The sequence below is a fragment of the Neoarthrinium moseri genome (genome assembly GCF_022829205.1).
Source record: "Neoarthrinium moseri strain CBS 164.80 chromosome Unknown scaffold3_Wmoseri_CBS_16480, whole genome shotgun sequence".
NCBI classification, from domain to species: Eukaryota; Fungi; Ascomycota; class Sordariomycetes; order Amphisphaeriales; family Apiosporaceae; genus Neoarthrinium; species Neoarthrinium moseri.
The window spans coordinates 870,677-894,597 of record NW_026055117.1 but is presented as its reverse complement, the minus strand read 5'-3'; the positions used below and the strand labels follow the sequence as shown (position 1 = coordinate 894,597).

The window sequence follows — 23,921 nt, the reverse complement described above, 5'->3', positions numbered from 1 at the left end:
CCAGGAGGAGCCAACACCAACAGAGAGGAGTCTCATTGCCAATTGGGACTTGGGAGGGCCTGGAGGGGTACTGGCAGCATGGGCATGGTGCAGGCATTCGGGCAAGGGCAATTGGGTGTGGACGCTGACGATCGTCGATAGGCGGGTCTAGACTAGCCTGCGCAGGGGCCAGGCGCTCTAGCGGCAGCCCGCAAACCTTAGTCCCCAAGGCGGTTCTGCCTCCGTAGCTAGGTGGCCACTGGCAAGCCGGCCCTGTGGGATCATGACGTATTGCAGGTCCCATCTGCCGCTCCAAGGTCCCAAATAATGGGTCTGCATGGGACAGAAAGCCCACCACCACTTTCAGCCATACGATAGCTAGATGCCGGGACAGGCAATTGGCAGATCAGCAACAGTTGAGCCTTTGGCCTGTCTCTGCCTATACACTGCACTCCCGTTTGGTCGCGTTATGAGCTTTCCTTGCCTGTCACAAGGAAGCAAGCAGCGATTTCCGTTGCGACGCGGGCGCAATCCGCTGGGAGTTCTTCGGATATCTAGGTACTGTAGTTAGCACGCCTGAACCACTTACACATACACAGGTGGCTCTGTCTATAGTGTGGCGCATCGCATGCAGCCCCGGCTCGTCAAATTAACCGAGACGCAGAACACCTATACTCGCATCTTCTACAGTAAATAGACTTTCGGTGCACTATGGATATCACGCACCACGCGATATGATGTCATATGAGTAACAACAGACCGACCAAACAGGACGTATCTTGTACTATCGCCCAGCCGGGCCTGCTAGTGGCACCCCATTAGACGTTCGGCGTTCCAGGCCGAAGCAGGAGCGGGTACCGATTTATCGTGACATTCATTATCATCAAAGCCTTACATCAGCCCTGACAGTACGCCAGCTGCACTGCTCTCACATGCAACCTTCAACCTTGGAAGTATGCACGCATATTCATGAAGTCTCCTTGATCTTTCCGCAGAGGTCGCAGCTCCAGAAATTCCAGTCCCTCAGCCGTCCACACACGGAGCAGGTCCAAGTTCTTGGCGCCACGGGCTTCGCTCCCAGGGCTGACGTCGCCGAATTAGAGTTGAACTGTCCCGCTGACGGGACGCTTCGGGTGCCGTTGGGGGAGTTCGTAGTCAAGTCAATGGTGGCTATTCGCTGACGCTTAACTCCTCGCTCCGCCAGATCCTTGGTCACCTCCTCGGCTCTCTCCGTTCCGCATGCATCACAACAGAGATACTCCAGGGGATTCTCGAGGGTGCACACGTGGCAGGTCCACGATGTCGATGCTGGGTCGTTCTTGTCTACCTCAGGCAAGCCTTCACGCTTGTTTCCTAGTTGCGCGCTAGGCTTGTCTTTCATGTGATCCGCTCTCGAAACGTGCAGTCCTTGACTTGCGCTTCCAGCAGGATTACCAGAAGTAGGCGGTGCGTACGATGCGCCGTGCTTGGCTTTCTCATCTTCTTGGACTAGTTCCCACAAGGCCTGGGCGATTGCAGCCTCGTTCGCAGCATCCTCTTCGGCCTTGGTGCTGAAGCCATTCCTCGTGGCTGTGTCGGCAATCTCCTGGATCTCTGCCTCGTTGTGTGTAGTGCTTGCACAACCTTGGAGTGTCTTGTTCCGCCTCTCGACGGCATCGACGATGACTTTGCGTATGTCTTGACCTGGCCGGGGGGCCATGCCGCCTAATCGTTGGCCGGAACCAGCTGCGAGCGTGCGACGCTTCTCTGCCGCTGCTCGGGCGAGCCGCCGAGCCTCGTGCATGGGAACACCTCCTCGCCCTCCAAGGCGCTGGCCTTCCGACAAGAACCCTTCACCAGTGTATCCCTTCATTAGGAGCGCCTCGTGCTCGTCTCGGAGCTGATCCCACAAAGCATGGAACTTCGCGTTGTGCGGACCATGCACAATGTGGGATAGCTCATGGAGCATAGTGTCCACGACTTGTTCTATGGGGAGGAACTGGTTGCGGTCAGAAGGGTATCGCAGCCGGAGGCAGATCTTCTGCCCACGGTTCACATTAAGACCTAATAGTTAACATGTAAGTCGATTTCTAGAATAGGCGAGTTTCTGGGGGTGCGCACCAAGAAGATTTTGTTCGCTGGGATAGAATTCTGTGATCTGTCGTACTTTCCACCCGCGGGCTCTCATGATAGGCTTCACCAGCGAAGCGATCTTCTGCAGCGTATGCAGCGCATCTTTGGCCCGGGGGAGGTCCTTCAGATGGGAGTACGAAAGGACAAGAGGATCTAGCTCTGCCATGATGCTTGACGACAGAGCCTTCGTTTGAACTCCAAAAGACGACGATTTGGTTGAACGTTGGGGAGAGTGAATGAAAAGAAAAGGATAGAAGACGGCGAAGCTAGCAGTCCACCACCAGTCTAGCCGTCACCTCGAAGACTGCATTCCAGTGACTCGCCCGAGGTCATCACATAAGCTGGCATTGGGTCGAAGGCGTCAGGCTTCGAGGTTGCAAGAGTCGATTGGTGCCTCCAAACGCGCACGCCACCTGACTGGGAGAAACGCGTAAAGTGGTTGCTGCCTCGTCCGCTCGCCAGCGTGATTAATAAGGAGGGGCGACGCAGTTGACAGCGGGATTTGGGGCTACTGAGTTGCACCTGGCAACGGAGCCAACTGCGAGCGGGACCTATTCGGTGATCCCGGTGCAAGAACTTGGTCGGAATATAATCCATCCTCTAACACACCACTCTTCTAATCCCTAGCATTCGTACACCATCGTAAAAACACAATTCATATGCGTCGCGTATAGGTATGCAAGTTGTACAAAGTAACACATTCTCCGCCTTGCAGCTTGGCTGAGCCTAATTAACCTCAGCTTATGCCGTGCCACAGGAAGGCCGCAGCTCCCTAGATATTTTACTCCACCCATCCATCCATCCATTCAATCACGTTCCAAAATACGATGAACAATGATCAATTATGTAAGGCTTGTTCCAGGTCACGGTAGATGCGGACTCGTGGCGGGGGTCCAGCATAATGGAAGCTCCATCCGCCTCAGCGTAGGGCGGCTTGCCCTTCACCCGGACGATACTATCCGACATCATAACTCGTAGATACATACGCCCGTTCCGAAGGAGCCTGTTGTGTCGGCCATTTCATTGCCCTATTTTTCACGCGCAGCTCAGTACTCGCCTGCTCGAAGATTATGCCCAATGGTCAGTATTACAGGACGATTTGGTAGTCGGCACAAGTAGATAGGCTATCAAGCAGCGCCCACGCCCTGTACGAATAGAAGGACAGAGTGGAGTTCAATGTTCGAAGGAACTATATACCTCTTACCACCTCAAGTTCCCCCATCCTTCGCCACGTGACCACCGACCACTGACGCGGCTACTGCCCATCACAATGCTGTGCGTCCATCGCTGTCCGCAACAGTTGACATTTACCATTGCAGAGTCAAGCAGCAGACAAACAACATGGACACGACCGTGTCGGCAAGCCTACGATAGAGGAGTGGACCCATTTCCGTCATGTACATTCAGACCAGGCCCCAGAAGCCAACCAACAGATGGATCTTATTGCAGTGTAACCATGCGAGAGGAATTTGTAGGCGAAGTCGAAGGAGCATCAGAAGCTCCACGTGCTAAAAGGAGGTTCACAGCGGCAACATACCCCATGCGGGCAGCCTCGCGCAAAGCTATCCGCCCAAGAGCGTCCCGCTGATTTACGTCGACACGCCCTGAGTCTAGTAGGACGGCGAGGGAATCGGTCCTCTGCTGCTGCACCGCTGCAGTCAAGGGAGTGAAGCCCTCACTATTTGTTGTGGATGTGTCAAATTGATTCGTGCTAAGCAAAAATCTCAGCAGCCGGGGATCGCTCATTGTATCAAAGAGCATAGATTGCAAGGTATAGTGGCATGTGTTGTGCGCCATTCGATATACAGTGCGTTTCGTCGCCTCGTGACGAAACGCCTCATAAGAAGCCTGGACTCCTGGTAGGTGGCTATATCGAGCTGCTTCTATCATAAGTACTGCACATATGACGTCTGATTTTCTCGTTGCCATAGCCCGTTGAAAGGGGCTGGCCACTCCACTCCTAAGAGGGGAAAATATAGATGTCTGCCATACTTTACACTCGATCAGATGACAGTACTGACCACTGATGAAGTGATCTAAGTTTGGAATTGGTTCAGCGGGTCCAAAGATGCAGGAGCAGGCACCATTCCCATAACGAAACCGGGACAGGAATTCCCTCTGAGAAACACCACATCTTTGGGCCTCATTGGAATGGTAAAGGATGTTTTCCACGGAGTATCGTAGAAAGGTATGCCTTCGAGACCTCTGGTCCATCGGGATGCCGTCTGATTGTACGTACTGCTCACAGCAGCGCTTCAGCTGTTCGTGGCTGTATCCTTCGAAGTTCTCGCCTTGATTCAAGCCCGCTTCGCGAAATCCATTGCCATTCAAAAAGAATGTCCTTACGGACTCGTGGATGAACTGTACCACCCTATGCCCAGGCTGTCCAGTTATCTCCACAAGCCCTTTGGAACAATCCGAAATGAATCTCTCAATGATTTGCTCGTTAAGATCACCCCAAAACCATTCAAACGACAAGCCAGGTTCCACTCCAGCTAGAATCGCGAAGTAAACCTCAGTGGGAGTCAGTGGCCTCGAAGAGAATAATGTCCACTGCATGCAGAGCAATAATTCGTCCTGGTTGCATTTGTCTCTCGAGAGAATATCACGGAACAGTGTATGCAGGTTTTCTGGCAACTGGCTTAAACGTCTCTGCAGGGCGTGTATCCGGCCTCTGTCGTACTCTGTGTTTAGTATTGATACTACTAACACAACCCACATGAATACCCCCGAGGCTTTGTGTAGAATTTGCGATCGGATGTCTTCGTCAAGGGTGCTGTGTCCCAGCCGTAGTCGGTGCTGGAGGTAGGTGGCTATGTCCTGACTATGGCCTCCCTGATGCTCCAGGGTGAAACTGAGTCCATGACGCAGGGAAATGTGCGGGTAATGCCGGCTGGTGAACCAGGCGTAGAAAATAGGGCGAGGTCGGGTGCCATGCCCAATATCTTCCAGAAAATGCACCATGTCACGAATCTGATCTTCGTCGCACTCGTCGAGGGCATCGATGAAGCATTCGAGCCTCCGACCGTTGAGTCTCAGGATAGCCCGCTCAAAAATTGTTTTAAGGGTTTGAATGTTCCAGTAGATGGCAAAGTCAGAGGGCGCCCTGGCAGTGCGATCGTATTTTGGTACTAAAATATCGAGAGCCGTCATGAGTTTGGGCTCCGCTACCATTATTTGAAGCAGCAGCGATCGATACATGCCGGCAGTGGATTTCTCCAAATCGTTTCCCCGAGCGTTGAAGAAGAATCTAGCAATCATCCTTCCTCCTTCTTTATTGGCTTGATCCGCCGCGAACTTGGCAAGGGTAGACTTCCCGGCACCGGGCTTCCCTCTAATCCAAAGAAACCCGTGATGGTCTTCAAGCATGCTCGGGTCGCGCCAGCTTCTGTATTCTGGGGTTTCAAGGAGCCAGCGACATGTCCTTGTCTCTGGATCTTCGATGGAGAAATACCGGCTGTCCATACGAGGGAATTCCAGCGACTTCAACAAAATCCCTCTACACCCCTCCATGTATCTCAAGCGATCCTGAGATACGATTGGAGCCACAATTCTTTCGATTGCGCGGGCAACCTTAAGAAATTCGGGATCACCAATAATACCTCCTCGGCTGAAACGACACATGTCCATATGGTTTCGGCCGATGTGTTCCGTTGTTTCGATGGATGAGTCATTCAGGCACGAGGAGACATCCTCGACCACCTGTTTAGGTTAGCATGATGTGAGTCGGCAACATGAAATGCAGTTGTATTCACCTTGTGTCCTCCAAGGGCTGCAACGCCAAGTTGTTCTTGGAAACAATGGACGCTCCATTTCTGGAGTCTTGCCATAGACCCAAATTCATCCCGTAGCTCTTTCAGTCGTTCTGACGTCGGGAGTAATGATTCGACGATCTTGGCATTTGCTGAGAAGCCCATACACTTGAGGACTTTCTCTACGACGTGGTGGACAAAGCCTCGCGGGTCTGCTCCTCCGTGAGGTGTTCCGAAGAACACGATGCCCTGTGTGGACTGGTACACGTCGTGGAGATGCATCTGCTGTCCTTCGAATGCCTTGCTTTGCCGAAGCAACTCCTTAACTACTATGCCACCGAGGCTGTGTGCTATGAAGACGATCGGTCTCAGCGGGTCTTCTCCGTCGGACTCACGCCGATATGCTTCCAGGGAAACCAGGAAGTCGTGCGAGATGTCGTAGATTGTAGTTTTGATCTTCGGGCCGCCGAGCCAGTGCTTTATGCGAGTATCGTACCCGTATGTTAAAATACGGGCCGATGGAACATAACCGGGCAGAAGATCACGGGGCCAGTATACGCCCTGGTTTCCAAATCCACTATCTTTGTCTGAGAGCGCGGTAGACATCTTCCTTTTGGAAGATTGGGATGTGGGGTTTTCTAGACTGCCTTGCGTCTCCTTTGATTTCCTTTCCTGGCCATCCTTGTGGAGCCATGTGCGCTCTGGGTGACCCGTAAAACCGTGCACGAATACGATGCTACACGAATCAGTGGCCTGAAGATCTACCGAGTCTCGACTACTTGCTCTATCTGTGGGTTGTCTGGCTTCTCGACGATAGACATCCCAACCGGATGGATGATAGTGTTGGTAGACCTAGCCCGCAGCGCCATCTTGGTCAAGGCTTTGAGTCCGCTTCATGTGGGAAAGACTGCCAACTCAAGTGAGCTTCGTTCGGCAGACGAAAATCCTATCGTAACTTTTAAGAAATCGAATGATCCATGTGTTGCATGAGGTCGTGCTTGCGAATGCGAATAAGGTCAGCAAGGCTGGGGCTATGCTGGGCTGTGCCGTGACTACATAGGTACTGAGCTGCATCTGCGGTTATTCTAGGCACCACTTGTAATCTGATAGGCTGCTAACAATCCTACGAATGGCCGCCGCGGGCACACCCGGCTAGGCTGTATTTAGTCGTGGATGCCTACCTCTGTCAGCTTGAGTCAATCGTCATCTTTCGCAGGTCTTGCCTGTAAGTGAAGGTTGGATTTGGTATATAAGCTATACAGGAAAGAGGCCGAGCTTTTTAGATAGATAGTAAATACATCGCTATGGCACACCTACACCTATACGCCGAAATGAACGAGCGGCGCCCAACGCAGTGACATTCACTAAGCCCTCTGTCGACCAGGCTCTGGCTATTGGTGACGCTCTTGCTATGCTTACGCAAAAGCTGCAAACAGGAAATGAAGAAAATGCTGACCCGCCGTACCGATTGGAATATGCTTGGGGGTGTACGGCGTTCCAGGATCATCGCTACCGACAAAGATGGCTGCTCTTGGGAAGAGAAGATAAGCGAGATACCTACTAATGTGCAAGAGGTGGTGGCCCAAGGCCATCAAGAAAAATTGGTGAAGTCTAGATTGAGGATTCAAAATGATGATGTTCTCTACTGGCTTTACCTTCTCATGCTGATAGATGTTACTGTTTCTATTTTCTCCAGAATGGCGTTATGACAGAATCAACGCAAAGTTCGGCCCATTTAATTTGCCCTGCTGGAGATATCCAGAGTTAAGTGTTCATGGCAAGGCTGGCGCTCATTTTTCGCATCGAGGTGAACTTGATCATGCTGCTATGAGGTGTTTTCGCTACCCTCGAATAAGATCCACTGCAACTTTGGGGAACCCTCACTTGCTCGACGTGGATTATGATAGCAACCGTGTTTGATTCTACGTGTTTGTATCGAATTTCCCTCTTTGCAATCGCTTTAGTAGTCGTGTGTGTGTGTGTGTGTGTGTGTGTTCGGCTGGCAGCCGTCACAGCCACCTCGACCCTCCCAGATCATGTGTCTCCTCTTACTCAACATCAAATATTGAACTGTTCAACTCGTCTAACGTCCTGGGTCTTTGTTGACCGATCCTACATGTTGACTGGCTGCATTAAACGAAAGGAAATGTTGAAAGGTGTATTCGGTAGTCTGAGTGAACATTCTCGAATTACCATATTCCTAGCGACTTTCGATATTCACAAATCCTTGTTTCGCTCGGTATGAAATATCGTATGTTGCTGCGTGAGAAGCGAGAGCCTCTGGTACCTGCCCGAAGTTGAACTTCCACACCATCATAGCCGTCATGATTCGCGTTTCTAGCATTGCCAGCCGCCGGCCCCAGCATGCCCGGATGCCGAGGCCAAAGGCCAGTTGTGCGTTCGTTGAACCATCAAACTCGATAATCTCTCCCTTCTCACCCCGCACCAGCCAGCGCTCAGGATCGAAAACCTCAAGGTCCTCGTTTCCATTACCAGGGTACTGCTTTACTCGCGTCGCATCCGTCTTCAATTCCCGCCAGTATTTGGTAGACGGTGCTTTGGAGAAGTCCGGCCCCTGAAGGATCATAAGTACAACCGTACCCTTAGGGATGTGGTGACCGAGAAGCTCCGTGTCGCGGACCGTGTCTCGAGGCACGATCATGCCAGCACGGAGCCTCAGCATCTCCTCGAGCACGGCATCGAGGTATGGGATTTTGGTGTTAATAATCTCGGCACAGGTTGGCAATCTATTCTCCTGTACCGCCTCAGTAAGAGCCGACTGCAACTCGCTGAGAAGCGTCTCCTGGACGCCTGGATAGTCGGCTAACAGCTTCAGGATCCAGACGAGGGCTGCGCTTGTGGTATGCTGCCCAGCAACGAGGTTTCCCCAGGCCTAGGAAATTTTGATCAGTTGTCAATGAAACATTCCTTTTTACATATAAATAGTCATTAGACGGATAGGCATGGATTATGTTCGTCTTACCTCGTCTACAAATATAGACTTGCCCAGCACTGTTGGCCGGCCAGCCTTCATGGCTGCCTTCTGCTCGCGGAAGACCATAGAGTCGATGCCGGTCTTCGCCTCCTCATCATGGATTGAACGTTTGACCCCTATATCAATGTGTCTGCGAATGAAGCTGTCCTTGTAACTGAAAAGCTTCCTGCAGTGCGATGTCCCCCAGCGCAACCACCAGGAAACAAGCGCAACGGGCCATTTGGTGGCATATATAGCTGTGACTCTGTCACCGAGATAGGTCAGAGCCTCCTGAAAGCTGTGTAGTTTAGCTTGGGGGAAAATAGCCTCGCCATGAGCTCCGAACTTTACTTCGGTCTTTTTCAGCCCTTTTATGAACTCTACCTGCCTTGCTAGAGCTGAATCTGCAAAGTCGTCGCCGAAGTGAAAGATCATGATCGTGTCAAGAGCCAGGTACTTCAAATCGTCGACCATGCTGAAGCATCTACCATTGCCAAGGCGGGCTTTGTGCTCCCAAAGATCTATGATCCTAACCATCGAGGTGTGGACAGAGGGCCCAACCACATTATGCATGTGGGGTTTATCTAGGAGGTCTTTCAGCCAGTTTCTAGATGTTCTCCAGTCGTTGTCTGTCATCATATTCAGGTGAAACTCGCCCAGAAGCGGAAAACGGTCAATGATGTAGGCGGAGCGGTCGTAGTCGCTCCGAGTCATCACCTCACGGACTTCACGAAGATCGCCGACCAGAACGACAGGTTTGGAAAGAGGCCCCATTAGCGCTTGGCAGATGGGAGAACCATGCTTCTCAAGTTGTTTGCTGCTCCATTTCGCCAGTCCACCAGGGTCATTGCGAAGATTCAGCCAGTCGCCAAAGATGGACTTGGCTGAGTCCTCATTGTAAGGGATGTCTGGAAGAGGTTTGGGAAGTAGCCATCTGTGCAAGCCATACAATACCACAAAAGATCCGAAGGCAAAATAGACCGTAAGTAGTTGGAAATTGCCAACAATCCCTAATATGTCAAAGTATGGCATGGCTTGTGTATATTCTGTGTACGTCTCGTGTGAAGGAGTAGGAGCATAGAAACGAGCAGGGTGGGACAATGCCTGAGGACAAAAGAACCTCGGCCTCATGGTTCATGGGAGCCACATCTATCGAGATTGTATGACCGTTAAGTAGGTGAGAATCGAATAGTAGACGTTAGTAATAATACAAGCAAGTGGCATAGTTCTTGATTCTGTTTCGTGCGCATTCGTGTCGTGGCGCAGTGTTCCATGAAAGTCATGTACCTGTGGCAGCACCTCGCCCGACGAATTTCGGCCGATGGAATGCATATGCAGATTTTAATCGCGGCTCAACCTGCAGGTTGCCCAGTAAACAAATGTCCAGTAGATGTAGGGCCCTCACGCATGCTCTCTAACATCACCGATAGGATATTTTTCGAGGATGTCGTCGACGCGAGCGGCCCCTGGGCATCTGTTAAGTTGAAGCAGACTGTCACCTACGTTATCAGCGCCACTTTTCTGCAGAGCTGACCCGAATGCCCCTTCTACTCCGATGCCCCTTTGGTCTATACTTATCAGAGATCTACCATATCGTCATGAGATTACAATCCCTGAAGGAGTTACTCAGGCTTAAGTCCGAATTACAATTCACAAACTCAAAGCTTCAAAGCTCTTGCTTTGTGCTATACCGACATCCACACAAGTGTGTAGAAACGTGATCTTCAAGTCACCAGTAGGTAGTACGGCAGCTCCTCATTGCTTTTATTCTATCGTTACACGGCGATTAACGCATTTGGCTTTGCCTTCGCCCCACCTGATCTCATCGTGACTAGCTGTGTTCTTTGCCTTTCAGCAGTCCATGATCTAATGAAACTTTTGACTACACGTTCTAAATATTATGAACATCGCTATCAGTAATGGGAAATAATAATTCGTCTATCTGTAGCCCGTTGTATGACAAATCTTCCTGCATCATCTCAGCATTTGATCTACTCATCGAGCTGGACTCTTCACTTGGCTGGTTTGACGACTGCCAGCTTGCTGGATTGTCATAGACTCCCGGGCCTAAGAACGTGCGTGACCATTGAGAGCGGCGAGTCGGATTTGGAGGAAATGGTGATTCGAGAACTTTATTCTCGTTGGCTGCCTTAGCTAGGAGCTGTGCGATAATCTGGGCTCCGGTAGAAGCCTGTTCGCTAACCTCAGCGAGCTTCTGAAGGCGGTGAAGAGCTTTCTCGGCCGCTTGTATTGTCTCATGCCGGGTCAGTCTATCCATCCTCAGGCCAAGGATGTCCGAACTGTCATCTTCTTGATTGAAAGGAAAATCATCATCCAAAGTCAGACATAATAGAAGAACAGTAGGCTCAAAAGTGTTAAAGATAATGGCGGACATGCGTGTGTAAGAGCCAGAGAACAGAGAGTGTAGTGACGAAACAGCTTCTAAAACCTTGAGTGCCGCTATCGCCATCCTTCTTTTCTGCGACTGATGCAACACTTTCTTATAGGGAGGAAAGGTTGCGGTATGACTTGAATCGAGCATCATGAGAGGCCGGAAGTTCCAGCAAATGGAATCGAAAATGGCAATGTATAGCAATTGCCTCTGCATAGCCAATTCTGGAATGTGGCGATCCCATTTGGTGTCTGGTTGCAGGGCAAAAGCCGGTGATAGGGTAGAAAGAAATTCGGCGCAAAATTTCTCGTATCTTCGCTCAGCATCAGCCGGGTCAGACACCACGTGTGAACTCCAAGTCAACTGGAGGCTTCTCCAGAACCTGCCTAATTGTGCCTGCATTAGACGTTCCGTAAATATATTGGGCGCTTCATGGTCTAGGCCCATTCCTCCAAGGCGGCTTTCAAGGTTTAGTTGAGGCGATATCTCTGAGAGTAAGTTGTCTGGTAAGAATGGAAGCCGATCAAGCTGCCTGGACAGTTGGCTATTGAATTCAAGTTTGGTCAGCCAGGCGCTTTCGAGGATGAATCTTGCCAAGACCCACCTATCTATGGCATAGAGAACGCAGAGAGTTCTCTGGCGCATTTCTTTCTCCACTATCGTATCACCATAGTCCCCAGGACTCGTGGAATTGGTGTGAATACCAGCCTTCTGAGCGGCGTGGCTGGCATGAGCAATGCCTTCCCAAAATTTGTCGGTTCGCCCCTCGCACTGTAGCTTTAGTGCATGTAGTATAACATGCTGCACGCGGATTAATGATCCTCTCTTGCCGATAGTAAGACATTCTTTGGCAAGGCCGTCCGCAAGGTCACTACAGGTACTCCGTATCTCGGAAAGAGCCACTCCGCGCACACTATCAATAGTGTAGGATGGTGACGGGAGGAACTGAGCCGCGTAGGAGCACATTCGTAAAACTAGTACAAGAAGCTCCAAATCAGTTGCCGATAATCCGTCACTTTTGGCCCGCCATTGGTGATAGAGCGTCAAAAAGCTAGGCCCATGGACGACCTGCTTCATCCTAACCCACTGACCGTCAGCTATCTATGGGGCAGATCGCACAACTGGTCGTAAGCACACCTACCAATTCAAATCGCTGACGAAGTACTGTACGAGGAAGTCAATAACTTCGGGCGGTGGCATTCGTTCCTGGACAAGCTTGACCACACTAGAGGTGCTGGCCGATGGTCCATCACTAAGAGCCTCAACGACATTGCCGTCGCCGCTCAAGCCCCACTAGGCAGTCCAGTCCGAGTCAGCAAATGGAACAAGCTCGAAGCCGAATATTAAGATTGGTGTTGTCAAATGATTACCTTCTTCAGCAATGCCATTGTATTGGAGTTACTATCCTCGAAGTAGCCAAAACATTCGAATTTCAAATGCCGGTTAGGGGATATAATGCCCCCTGGTCTAGCCTTGAGCAATTCTTGCGCCTCAAGGTTGGTGGTCGATGACCCATAAGTCTTCTCGAGACTGCCAGATGTCATTGCATCTCCCGTCTTGTCCGACGACAAATTTTGCGCTAAATCATGAGATTGAGAATCATCCAATGCAAAATTGTAAGAGCATTCTTCGGGCCGCCGCCGTCGAGTGCAATGATCACATGGATACTGACGGTTACACTATATTGGAAGACTTGTTACAATCCTGCCTTCTGACTCAGCAATGTAGCCGCGAGCGTGGAACCTACTTTCTGCTTCCGTGTGTAGCACGGCATACATGTCAAGATCTGACGCTTCCGGCCGACACGATGCATTGTGTGACGGTGAAGGGGACAGGCCAAATGATCGACCCAATAGGAGCAGCATATGGACGGATCGGGCCCGAAGCTTTAGAACCATCCACATGAAGATTGATTGCTTTACATATTTTCTCAAGGGCGCCACTTATTTATATATCTATGTATGCAACACGTAATTTCGCGAAAGATAAGCATGAAAATGCAGGCCAAGAGTCAGACCGGAACGATCCCCAGCACCGTACCGAGGCAGGCAGGCAGATGTTCAAGATTGCGCTCACTGACCACAATCAGGGTCCTCAGCCGCAGCAAGAAAGGGCCAAAAACCGAGCGGGAGGCAAATGATGCAAAGTACGCCATCTCGGGAGGATCCGATGTGGCTTCAACCGTCGAAACGTTTGCAGGGATGCGCATGTTCTGCATATCTTCAAAACTTCTCCTCACAAAATAGTTGATCAGAACATAAAATCACTGACCAGTACTTATTTGTATGAGTTGTCCGGGAAAAGCGAGGGAAATAGGTTCCATTTTAGGGATAGTAGGCAATTTTCTCCATCCGATCGGACATGCTGAATTATTTGGTGCCTGTAGACCCCGTTCCGGGATATCGAGTTTAACGGTACCGTTACGTTCGTTTCTTCAAAACAGGTTGGCGGGGAGTTGAAACCGAGGGCACTATTGGCTAGGACCAGACTTATCGCGGAAAGGATTTGCCGGGAAGGATCTTAGGAGCTAGTCCAGCGGGTAAACAGTCGTGGACAGGGGGCCTGCTTGCAAGCTGATTCGCCTGAATATTGAACTATGCGATGCTATTACGACTATTTTGACTTTCGACCCTATCATTGCCTTTCCTTGTCATCAAGAAACAGAAAGTGCCTCCGTTCCTGACTGTGTAACCTGTACCTCGTACATCTCTTCTAGAGAATACTTATCAGAGTAAAGAAAGCGTCCTGATTGGACCACGTAACCAACCGTTACCGACGTCGTTAAGCTCTGCCGGTCTCAGCAGGAGGCCTGTGATTGAAAGTCTCTTGCAGCCGCTATCCTACCCGTTCGGGTTCTACTAAGCGAGGTTATGCAAGACTTACTGCAGATCGAAGTTTATTGCACATGGCATGGGGACTAAAAGCTCTGTAGTTACATCTCCGATCCACATCTGCGACTCAGCTTCCTATTTCCTGTGGAAAAAATGGCTGCTTCTCCTGCCAACGCCAGGTAGATCGCTCATCCAACCTCCGTTGTTGGGGCGTTGTTGGGGACAGCTCTACATCAAAGAGGGAGAAAATGCATGCCGACGCGAACCTCGCCTGTTGCAAGGCCAAGTTTCGCACATTCAAGAGTCTGAGCCTAGATAGATGGATTGAAACGTCATATGAGATTCTTATCGTCTTCCTCAATGTATCCGATGTTTCTGTCCACTATTTACCGCCCCAAATGAAGGTATGCGGCCGGTCGAGGTATTTGGGGTTACGGAAAATTATAAGTGAGGGACCGATACCCAGAGCCCGGCTGGGACCTCACCATCTACAACCATGTTTGCACGCCTGATATACTACACGAGGGATGCTCGATGGCACCGAAGCACATAGGCGCACGGCTTCGTCGAGATAGGCACTCAAGTGTTTACAGCTCCCTGTTGCGTTGGGATGGACATCTGCGCGCGTAGCAAATTTTTTTTTCTGCAAAGCTCGCTTGTGTGACGCACGGATGATCGATCAACTGAATTGGTGGCCGTCTTTGACGGGTTAGATCCTCAAACCGGAGTGTTACCTAGATTTGACACTGTACATTCAGCAGGGAAGTCCACTACTTGTCAAAGCTGATTTCGACTTCCGACCACCCTCAATCCTCAGGGGCTAGGATCAGCAAGCGCCAAGCAAAGCCGACAAGTGGCAAAATACTCACAACGCTTTGCATTGCATTTCTAATTAGACTAGACTGTACAAGTAATGGAATTCGTTTTCAAACCCCGTTGCCGTCTTCCTCTCATGTAGCTTTAGGCGTTAAATCGCTATCAGTCACAAACGCAGCCGCTCGTGGCGCTTGCGGGGTTGGAAGCTGAAATATACTTATGCAAGTCAGCATGCGGGGCACCGGGGATGCGGGAATCCATGTCGATTTCAGCGCCTCAATTGATCAGTCTACGGGTAGATCAGCCCATCTCCGCCCAGGAAAATGAATCAACCAATCACAGCATTCCACACAAGAAGCTTGGTGAGCTTAGCAGGCGCGCAGGGCTTGGACTTTTGGGTAGCACCTGTCTCTTGACCCTCGTCGTCTCCCCACGACGTCGGATCATGATTATATCGACAGTTCGCTTCTCACTGACTACTGTGCAGCCCGGATAGTCTATCTTTGTCTCCCGACCACGCATGTAGGCGCCGTGAAGTCGGCCGATACTGTCGGACATTTCAAGCCCGCCCACTGGGATATGGTTGGGGTGGGTTCATACTACTATACGTAGTCATTATACCAATTGTTGCCAACACGTCTATGGTGGGCGACGGCCGAGATCTGTCGGTGATCTTCAGCCGTTATTCCTGAAGCCCTTGCACCTGAGGCTGGAGAGTTGATGTAGATACGATTTATCATCGCGGTCGAGGCGACATCGCATGGTGAAGGGAGTACAAATGCGTGGAGACAAGATTTATCTAAATAGAAGACAAGTCACCATCTGTTTCGTGGCATTTAAATGTGAATTTACTGAATGATAGAGCCATCTAATGGTCTAATTCTCTCGGTTTCATCCTGGTCATAGAAGTGTCATAGTGAAGTTCAAGTGTCACGAACGGCTCTCACGACGATAGAGGTCGACAATTTCATCTTGCCTATCATAATCTATCCCTGTGTCTATTGAAGTCTTAGTAGCAGCAACTATGACGGTCAAAGACAGTGGATCCGGTGAGCCCATTGCAATTGTTGGAATTGGTCAGTCGTTGAACCTCCTTGCGTCAATACAACATTCATTGACATGCACCAGGGTGCCACATGCCGGGAGGTGTTCGGGATATTCCAGCCCTGTGGGAGTTCCTCAGAGAGCAAAAAGATGTGCACCGTGAATTTGAGGAACCACGATTCCCCGCCAAAGGTTTTTATCATCCAAACCGCGAGCGGCCAGGTACTGCCGTCGCCAGTGGTGGCTTCGTCCTCGATGAGGATCCACGTCTGTTTGACCCGGCGTTCTTTGGGATCACAGACCTCGAGGCAGAGACCATGGACGCCTCGCAACGCAAACTTCTCGAGGTCACGTACGAGGCTTTTGAAAACGCTGGAGACACCTGGGAGACTGTGTCCGGTTCCCGCATGGGAGTCTTCGTAGGGTACGTCTATATTGCTTACTTCCCGGCTTTGCCTGCGTGGCCCTAGACGGTTCTGCTTCTAAGTTGTCGTTATATTCTAACACTAAAACTACACAAGTGACCTTAACCTGGACAATTACGTATCTCAGACGCGCGACTGGGATTACGGAGGCAAATACTCGGCCACCGGTGCCTTTCCGAACATGCTGGCCAACAGGATTCACTACGTCTTCAACCTTAAGGGTCCAAGCCTCCTAGTGAATAGCGCATGCACTTCTGCGATGTATGCTCTGCACTTGGCAGTTACGGCGATTAGAAACGGTGATTGTGACTCGGCTATTGTCGCAGGGTGCAGTACGTTGATATCCAGCTTTGCAATTGCCTCCTTTCAAACCTTTCCCCCGCCCACCAAGACAAATATTCGAATGACTGCATACTAACGCATGAAATAAAAAGACTGGATCATGGACCCCAATATTCACCTCTCAATGAGTAAACTAGGGGCCTTGTCCGCAAGTTCTCGGAGTCATGCCTTTGATGCTTCTGCTGACGGCTACGCTCGTGGTGAGGGCTTCGCAGCTCTGTATCTGAAGCCGGTTTCCCGTGCAGTCCTAGACAAGTCTCCTGTCCGCGGCGTCATCATGGGTACCGCCGTCAATGCCAATGGCCGTACCAACGGAGTTACCAACCCAAGCGGCCCCGCGCAGGAAATTGTCATACGGGCAGCGTAGGTTGCTTGTGAAACCTCACTTTATCTCTAGATCACTGACTGTGGCTTAAAAACAGGTACAAGAATGCAGGTGATCTAGACCCTTCAGAAACAATGCTTCTCGAATGCCATGGGACCGGCACGCGCGTGGGTGATCCAACTGAGGTGAAGGCTGCGGGCAATGTCTTTGGGCCCGGAAGATCTAGCAACTATGCCGACCGCTTGATGGTTGGATCGGTCAAAACAAACGTTGGCCACTTGGAAGGTGCATGTGCACTACCAGGTATTCTCAAGGTTGTGGCGGCTCTCGAAAATGGCGAGATCCCTCCTACTCTTCACATAAAGACGCCAAATCCACTCATCGATTTCGACACAGCCAAGGCCCGGGTTGTAACTGATGTTGAACCATGGCCTCAAGCCAAAGTGAAACGCGCCAGTGTCACTTCCGCCGGGTTTGGTGGAACCAACGGCCACTGCGTTATAGATCATGTGAACAATGTTCTTCCCAACTATATCAAGCCCGGTGTCATCAAAAAACACATCAACGAGGCGAAAGGCACCAATGGGACCAATGGAGCCCACGGCGCCAACGGAATCAACGGGACCAACGGGCTCAACGGGCTCAACGGGGTCAATGGGGTCAACGGAACCAACGGAAGCAATGGTCACGGCATGAATGGAAATGTCTTCGCAGTTGAAACCCCGCACTATTTCCCTGTAGTTGATGAGCCGACCTTGATCAGGAAGTCTGATGCAGCCACTCGTCAGCTTGTGGTTCTTCCTTTCTCAGCACGTATGTCAAGCTCAACATGCCGAGGCATGGAACAATTTGAATTAGTTACAATACTGATACGATACCACAGACAATCCTGCTTCACTTAAAGCGAACCTGCAAGCACTGTCAAACGTAGTCCACCAGCATTCGCTTGCTGACGTGGCCTACACCCTCTCCAATAAGCGTTCACGCTTTACCCACCGAGCCTTTGCTATTGTCGACAGAGACCAAGTAGCTCAAAAAGGTCTGAGCCTCAATGAGGAGCCGCGGATTTTTTCCTCACCTCAACATGTCCGCACCGCATTTGTATTTACCGGACAGGGTGCTCAGTGGCATGGAATGGGAGCACAGCTTTTTGAGTACGCCGTTTTCCGCAAATCAATCTCATATCTGGACTACGTCCTCTCTCTCTTGCCAACACCTCCTGAATGGAAGATTGCGGATATTCTCTCTGGATCTGAACTGTATGACCACCGGTTTATTCAGACACCTGCCGTCTCGCAGACTGTGTGTTCTGGACTGCAGATTGGTCTTGTTGACCTTCTCGCTTCGTGGTCGGTTCGTCCTGCCGGCGTGGTGGGACACTCCTCTGGAGAAATGGCCGCTGCGTATGCAGCCGGCCGCCTGACTGCTGCTGAAGCGATCACGGCTGCATATTACCGTGGTTATGCTGTTTCTTCCAACACGGCGAAAGGAGCCATGATAGCGGTAGGGCTTGGCCATAAAAAGGGGCAAGAGTATATTACAAGTGCTGGTTTGGATGGCCAAGTCAAAGTTGCAGCGATTAACTCCCCAGACAGCATTACAATGTCCGGGGATGTTGAAGCTATCGAGAAACTGGCCTCTAAGCTCACTACAGAAGGCATATTCAACAGATTGCTGAAGACAGGTGGTCTTGCCTATCACTCTCACCACATGCTTGCATTGGGTGACTATTACGCTAAGCTGCTTGATGATGGGTTCATGAGCCTGAAAGAGCTTATATCTACGGCTGGCAAATACCACCAGATTCCATGGGTGTCATCAGTCACGCCGAACAAAAAGATGCCCGGAGATCACGTGGCAGAGTCTTATTGGAGGGCAAACTTGGAATCCCCGGTATGCTTTTCTGAGGCTGCGTCCAAGTTACTTGACACAGCGGACTTGAACATCGGCTCAGTAATAGAAATTGGTCCGCATACGGCGCTCAAGAACCCCCTGGGACAGATCATCAAGGCACTGAATAAGAACATTCCATATGTCGCATCCGTAAAGAGGGGCGAAGATGCTCACAGATCGATGGTTGAACTCGCGGGAACACTATTTTCCATCAACACCGATGTGAATCTAGCTGCGGTCAATTCCGTTGATGAGGATGGTGCACTAGCACATGGTTGCATGGCCATCGATCTCCCTCCGTACAAGTATACCTATGGGCCTATCAATTACCTTGAGAGTCGACTGAGCAAAGAATACCGTCTCCGCAAGGTCCCTCGCCACGATCTTCTGGGTAGCAAGGTGGCCGGAACTACAAGACTTCGTCCGCAATGGCGCAACTTTCTACGCATAAAGGATCTCCCTTGGCTTGATGACCACCGCGTCCCACCACACGTCCTACACCCGGGAGCCGCGCATGTTGTCATGGCAATGGTAGCTGCTGAGCATTCTTATTTAGAGTTTCCCGACGCTCTCCCTATTGTAGGGTTTACCCTCCGCAACCTCTCGATTAAAAAGACGCTCGTCGTTCCCCAGGACGATTATGGTGTCGAAATTGTGATGAGCATGGAGCTTGACGACAGTGCAACAGCCAAGACGCCAGGTTGGTCGAGCTTCTCTGTTTCCTCTGTAGTTCGAGATACAGATCAATGGACGGAGCATTGCTCTGGTCTCGTGAAGGTCGAGGTTGCTTCTTTTGAGCTACCCACCCTAGTAGACTCGACCAACATGGATGGACGGGCCGTAAATGCCCAATCCTGGTACACACGTTTCTCTAACATGGGGCTCCATTTCGGTCCATCGTTCCAAGGTTACTCGGACATTCGTGCGGATCCAGCGATCAATGTCGCATCGGCGAAGTTGGCTTTGAATACGACTGCAGGGCTATTCCCTGGCGGCGAATCGAGCTATCCCATCCATCCAGCATCATTTGATCTCCTCGTACGCCTTGGGCTCATGGCCTGTAATGGCGGCCAGGCTGATACTCTCAGTGTGCAACTCCCTATCCATTTGGATGAGATGCGCTTCAAGCATGGGTTCCTGGATGGTCGTGACTGGGTAAGGGGCATCTCCAGGGCAGAGAAACGTGGACTGCGCAGCGCCTACGGCGACCTACAGATGATGGACGAAAGCGGCAACGTATTTCTATCTGTACAAAACATGAAGTTCACCAATTTGAACAACGATTTCGGCGACGCGGCTCTTTCCGCCAAGGCTTATTCTAGCCCATTCACTCGCCTTACTTGGAGGCCAGATATCCGTGCCATGAGCAAGGGCCAACGCCTTGTGTTGTTACCTCCCACCCCAGAAGAGGTCACCAAGCCGTTCCCTCAACTATCCAAGATATTTAGCCTCATTGGCCACGCCAACCCTAATATACGTGTTCTGCAGCTCAATAGTGGCAGTGACATAGGGGCGTCTTCAGCGGTTCTGAAGACATTAACAGGCCCTAATGGGATCAAAGCATACCAAAAATACGCCATAACCGACCCTTCCCCTGTTGAATTTACATCCCTACGCGAGCTGACGTCCGAGTACCAAGATATAAACTATTTTGCCCTAGACATTCAGAAGGACCCGCTACAGCAGGGAGCGCAGCAAGGTGCATACGACGTTATTCTGTGGCCAAATGCGGTAGATGCCTCTGAGAGTAGTTACGAAGCTTTGGAACACTGCAAGGCGCTTCTTAAACCTGGTGGCACATTAGTTCTAGTGGATATCAGCGGAGCAGATTCGGATGCCAAGTCATGGAATCCGGCGTTGGAACAAACCGGATTCGAGGCCGGTACAGAGCTTGCAGAGACGTTCTCACTTGATACGAACCACCATGGCACTGTCATACTCACTACCGCCATTGATAAGGACAAGGAGGTCAATAAAGGCAGTCCAGTTGTACACCTCCTTCACGGTGCTAACGGCGCACCCACGCTTCTCGCCCACTTGGCTCAGGCCCTGGAGAAGCGCGGTCTCTCCACCAAAACATTTCCACTTGACGAGGCGCGAGAGACAGTAGCTCCTAACTCTCGTGTGGTGGCATTTCTTGAAGGAGAAAACCTCTTACTCGACGCCGATCAGAACCGAATCAGCCTATTCCAACACCTCGCGGCGAACACTGCCACAATGGTCTGGGTTACGTCGTGCGGCCTGCCTAAGGCCGTGAATCCCGATGGGGCATTCATCACTGGACTATTGCGGACTCTGGGAACCGAGAATCCCTCCGCTCAATTCCTTTCTGTTGACCTAGATGCCAATAACTTTGAGGTCGGCGATGACGAAGTTCATGAACTGGTCCGCTGCATCATTGATGAAGAGGCAGCACTGCAAGGGCTTGGGGACAGCGTTGAGTGTGAGGTGAACCGCGACTGTGCCTGGCAAAATGGCTGCTTGTGGGTGAGTCGGGTCGTGCCCGATGAGGCTCTACAAGAGTATGCAGAGCCAACATTTACGCCGAGCGACAAAGATATGGAGTTGAAGGTAATGGACAGCCAAGGGCCCGTTCGTGCAGTATTTGGGACACCGGGCATTCTGGTGCGTACCCATGACCCACAGGGAACGACTTTTCCCTGGCCCCTTTCACTGAGAGAGCAATTGCTAACAGCCAGACATGTAAAGACTTCACTGTATTTCCGAACCTATACAGAGCTCTGGCAACCTCTGCCAAAGGATTGGATCGAGATTAAGGTAGAGGCAGTGGGCCTCAACTGGAAGGATCTTGGTCTGTGTTCCGGCCGCTTTGATCAGAATAACCTCTCAAATGAGTACGTTGGCATCGTCACGCAGAAAGGTCCGAACGTAGCCCATGTCGCCGTAGGCGATCGAGTCTACGGAATGGGTAAGGGCCACTTTGGAAACTATACGCGTGTTCCGGCAATCATCGCGCAGAAGCTTGGCCCAGAAATCGACCCAATCGAGGCCGCTACCATGCCTCTGGTCTATATGACGGCTGTCTATGCCCTTGAACATGTCACCCGAGTGAAGAGGGGCCAGAGGGTACTGATCCAGTCCGGGTCTGGAGGTCTTGGTATTGCCGCCATCCAACTTGCGCGCTCCAAGGGTGCCGACGTCTTTGCTACTGTCGGCACTGCAGATAAAGCCCGTTTCCTGGCCGAGGAATTGGGTGTTCCTTCTAGCCGTATCTTTTCATCCCGCGATATTGCAGACCTGCCACGCATGGTTACCGCCACGAATAACAATGGTTTCGATGTAATCCTCAGCACGTCTCAGGGTGACCTACTCTTCGAATCTATAAGAGCGCTGGCACCTATGGGTACTCTCGTTGATGTCGGCCGCTTGGATGTTACAAATTCTAAGACTATAGCCCTAGAGCTCTTCCAAAAGAGCGCGGGATTTGTGTCGTTCGATCTTAGTATCGTGGTGGACCGCAATCCTGCGCTTGGTGGAGAGCTGATGCGTGCGGTGGATGATTATCGCCGTGCTGGACACATCCATCCTATAAAGCCATATACAGTTATGGACATTTCTCAACTCGACCAAGCATTGCTCCGGTTCTCCAAAGGCACGCACATTGGGAAAATGGTGATATCATACCAGAGGCCCGATTCTATGGTCAAAGTGCAGCAATCGGTGCCGGCTGCCAAATTTGACCCTCAGTCACGCTATGTGCTTGTGGGTGGTCTAACTGGGCTTGGTCGAGCCATTGTTAGGTGGATGAGTGACCGTGGCGCGCGAGACTTAATGATCTGGTCGAGAAGCGGTGCCAAAAACCTAAGTGCGGAGTCTATTGCTTTGATAGATGGACTGGCCGCTAAAGGTGTACGCGTCCGACCGATCTCCTGTGACGTGAGCAATCGAGAACAGGTTCTCCAGGCTATGAAGGAAGCGAACGACGGCCGCGAGGTACGCGGTGTCTTCAACTTTGCCGTTGCGTATCACGATATCTCGTTTGATAAGATGACAGCAGAGCAATTTCACGCGGGCATGGCAGCCAAGGTCATCGGAAACAAACACCTTCACGAAGCAACTGCGTCTTTGCCCCTCGATTTCTTTGTTATGATCTCAACCTTCGGTACCTTCTTCGCTTTCCCTACGCAGAGCACTTACCTGGCGGCCAATAACTACATGGATTACTTTGCACGGTACCGCCACCGGCTGGGGCTGCCGGCCACGACGGTGGCCATTGGTCTGATCAGCGACGTGGGACCGCTGACACAGGGCACCATCACTTCCAATCTGTTTGTGCGTGCCAAGGGTCAAACAGTCACGGCAGCGCAGCTCTTGAGACTATTGGAGCCGGCCTTTGAGAGTAAGAGGGCCCGTGACAGGTCGCAAAAACACTGGCTTGGGTACTCTGAAGATCCTCTGTCCGAAGCAAACATCTTCACGTGTGTCGACCCTGCTGTCGGAGCCAAGATAAAGCTGGATGAGGTTCAGGCCAAAAAGGCGTCGGCCACCGACGTGCCTCGCTGGCACCGCGATCCGCGGGTTTCAATGATGATGCGTGCGACGGATGATGCATATCGCTACCAGAGCGGGGAGGGTGGTGCCAGGGGTGCCCAAGGGCACGATGACGCGAGTGACATGTCGCCAGCAGCACAGCTGCGGAGGCAGTTCGACCTTGCTACCAGCAAGATCAGATTGAATGCCGCAGATGGGGGGGATAGCAAGGAGCTCCACACTGAACTCGTAGAGCTCGTGACACAGGGCATCAAGGCGTCTGTGGCTGAGATGCTGTTCCTGGACCCTTCGGCCGTCAACGCGGCGAGTGGAGTAGCAGAGCAGGGCATTGACAGTTTGCTGGCTGCTGAGTTTCGGAATTGGCTGACGGTGGCATTTGCTAAGAACATTAGCATGCTCGACCTTATGGATGCGAGGAACACGATCAACGCACTCGCACTCGACATTGTTGACAATGCAGTTGCTAGGTAGATTGGTTTGGGAGAAGTCTCTTAAGGTATTCTTGGATTTTTTGGGTTCTTCGT

General features: G+C 51.2%; 5 protein-coding genes across 5 annotated transcripts; 1 reads left to right on the top strand and 4 right to left on the bottom strand.

Annotated features, from left to right (window-relative positions):
• Window positions 1–946: 946 nt before the first annotated feature.
• JN550_001641 (uncharacterized protein) lies at window positions 947–2,257 on the bottom strand (the record flags this gene model as incomplete). Its single annotated transcript, XM_049312847.1, has 2 exons — window positions 947–2,022; window positions 2,080–2,257. 2 exons carry the CDS (start codon window positions 2,255–2,257, stop codon window positions 947–949), a joined length of 1,254 nt encoding a protein of 417 aa, XP_049176492.1.
• A 1,274-nt stretch (window positions 2,258–3,531) lies between these two features.
• Window positions 3,532–6,449, bottom strand: JN550_001640 (uncharacterized protein; the record flags this gene model as incomplete). The annotated part of the gene is made up of 3 exons (XM_049312846.1): window positions 3,532–3,769; window positions 4,331–5,793; window positions 5,847–6,449. 3 exons carry the CDS (start codon window positions 6,447–6,449, stop codon window positions 3,532–3,534), a joined length of 2,304 nt encoding a protein of 767 aa, XP_049176491.1.
• Window positions 6,450–8,043: 1,594 nt separating this feature from the next.
• On the bottom strand, window positions 8,044–9,948 carry JN550_001639 (uncharacterized protein; the record flags this gene model as incomplete). Its single annotated transcript, XM_049312845.1, has 2 exons — window positions 8,044–8,736; window positions 8,827–9,948. 2 exons carry the CDS (start codon window positions 9,946–9,948, stop codon window positions 8,044–8,046), a joined length of 1,815 nt encoding a protein of 604 aa, XP_049176490.1.
• A 760-nt stretch (window positions 9,949–10,708) lies between these two features.
• JN550_001638 (uncharacterized protein) lies at window positions 10,709–13,418 on the bottom strand (the record flags this gene model as incomplete). Its single annotated transcript, XM_049312844.1, has 6 exons — window positions 10,709–11,753; window positions 11,814–12,287; window positions 12,351–12,502; window positions 12,580–12,788; window positions 12,957–13,095; window positions 13,290–13,418. 6 exons carry the CDS (start codon window positions 13,416–13,418, stop codon window positions 10,709–10,711), a joined length of 2,148 nt encoding a protein of 715 aa, XP_049176489.1.
• Window positions 13,419–15,880: 2,462 nt separating this feature from the next.
• On the top strand, window positions 15,881–23,868 carry JN550_001637 (uncharacterized protein; the record flags this gene model as incomplete). The annotated part of the gene is made up of 6 exons (XM_049312843.1): window positions 15,881–15,932; window positions 15,985–16,324; window positions 16,422–16,657; window positions 16,760–17,030; window positions 17,090–17,805; window positions 17,876–23,868. The coding sequence occupies 6 exons, from the start codon at window positions 15,881–15,883 to the stop codon at window positions 23,866–23,868; spliced, it is 7,608 nt and encodes a 2,535-aa protein (XP_049176488.1).
• Window positions 23,869–23,921: the final 53 nt, after the last annotated feature.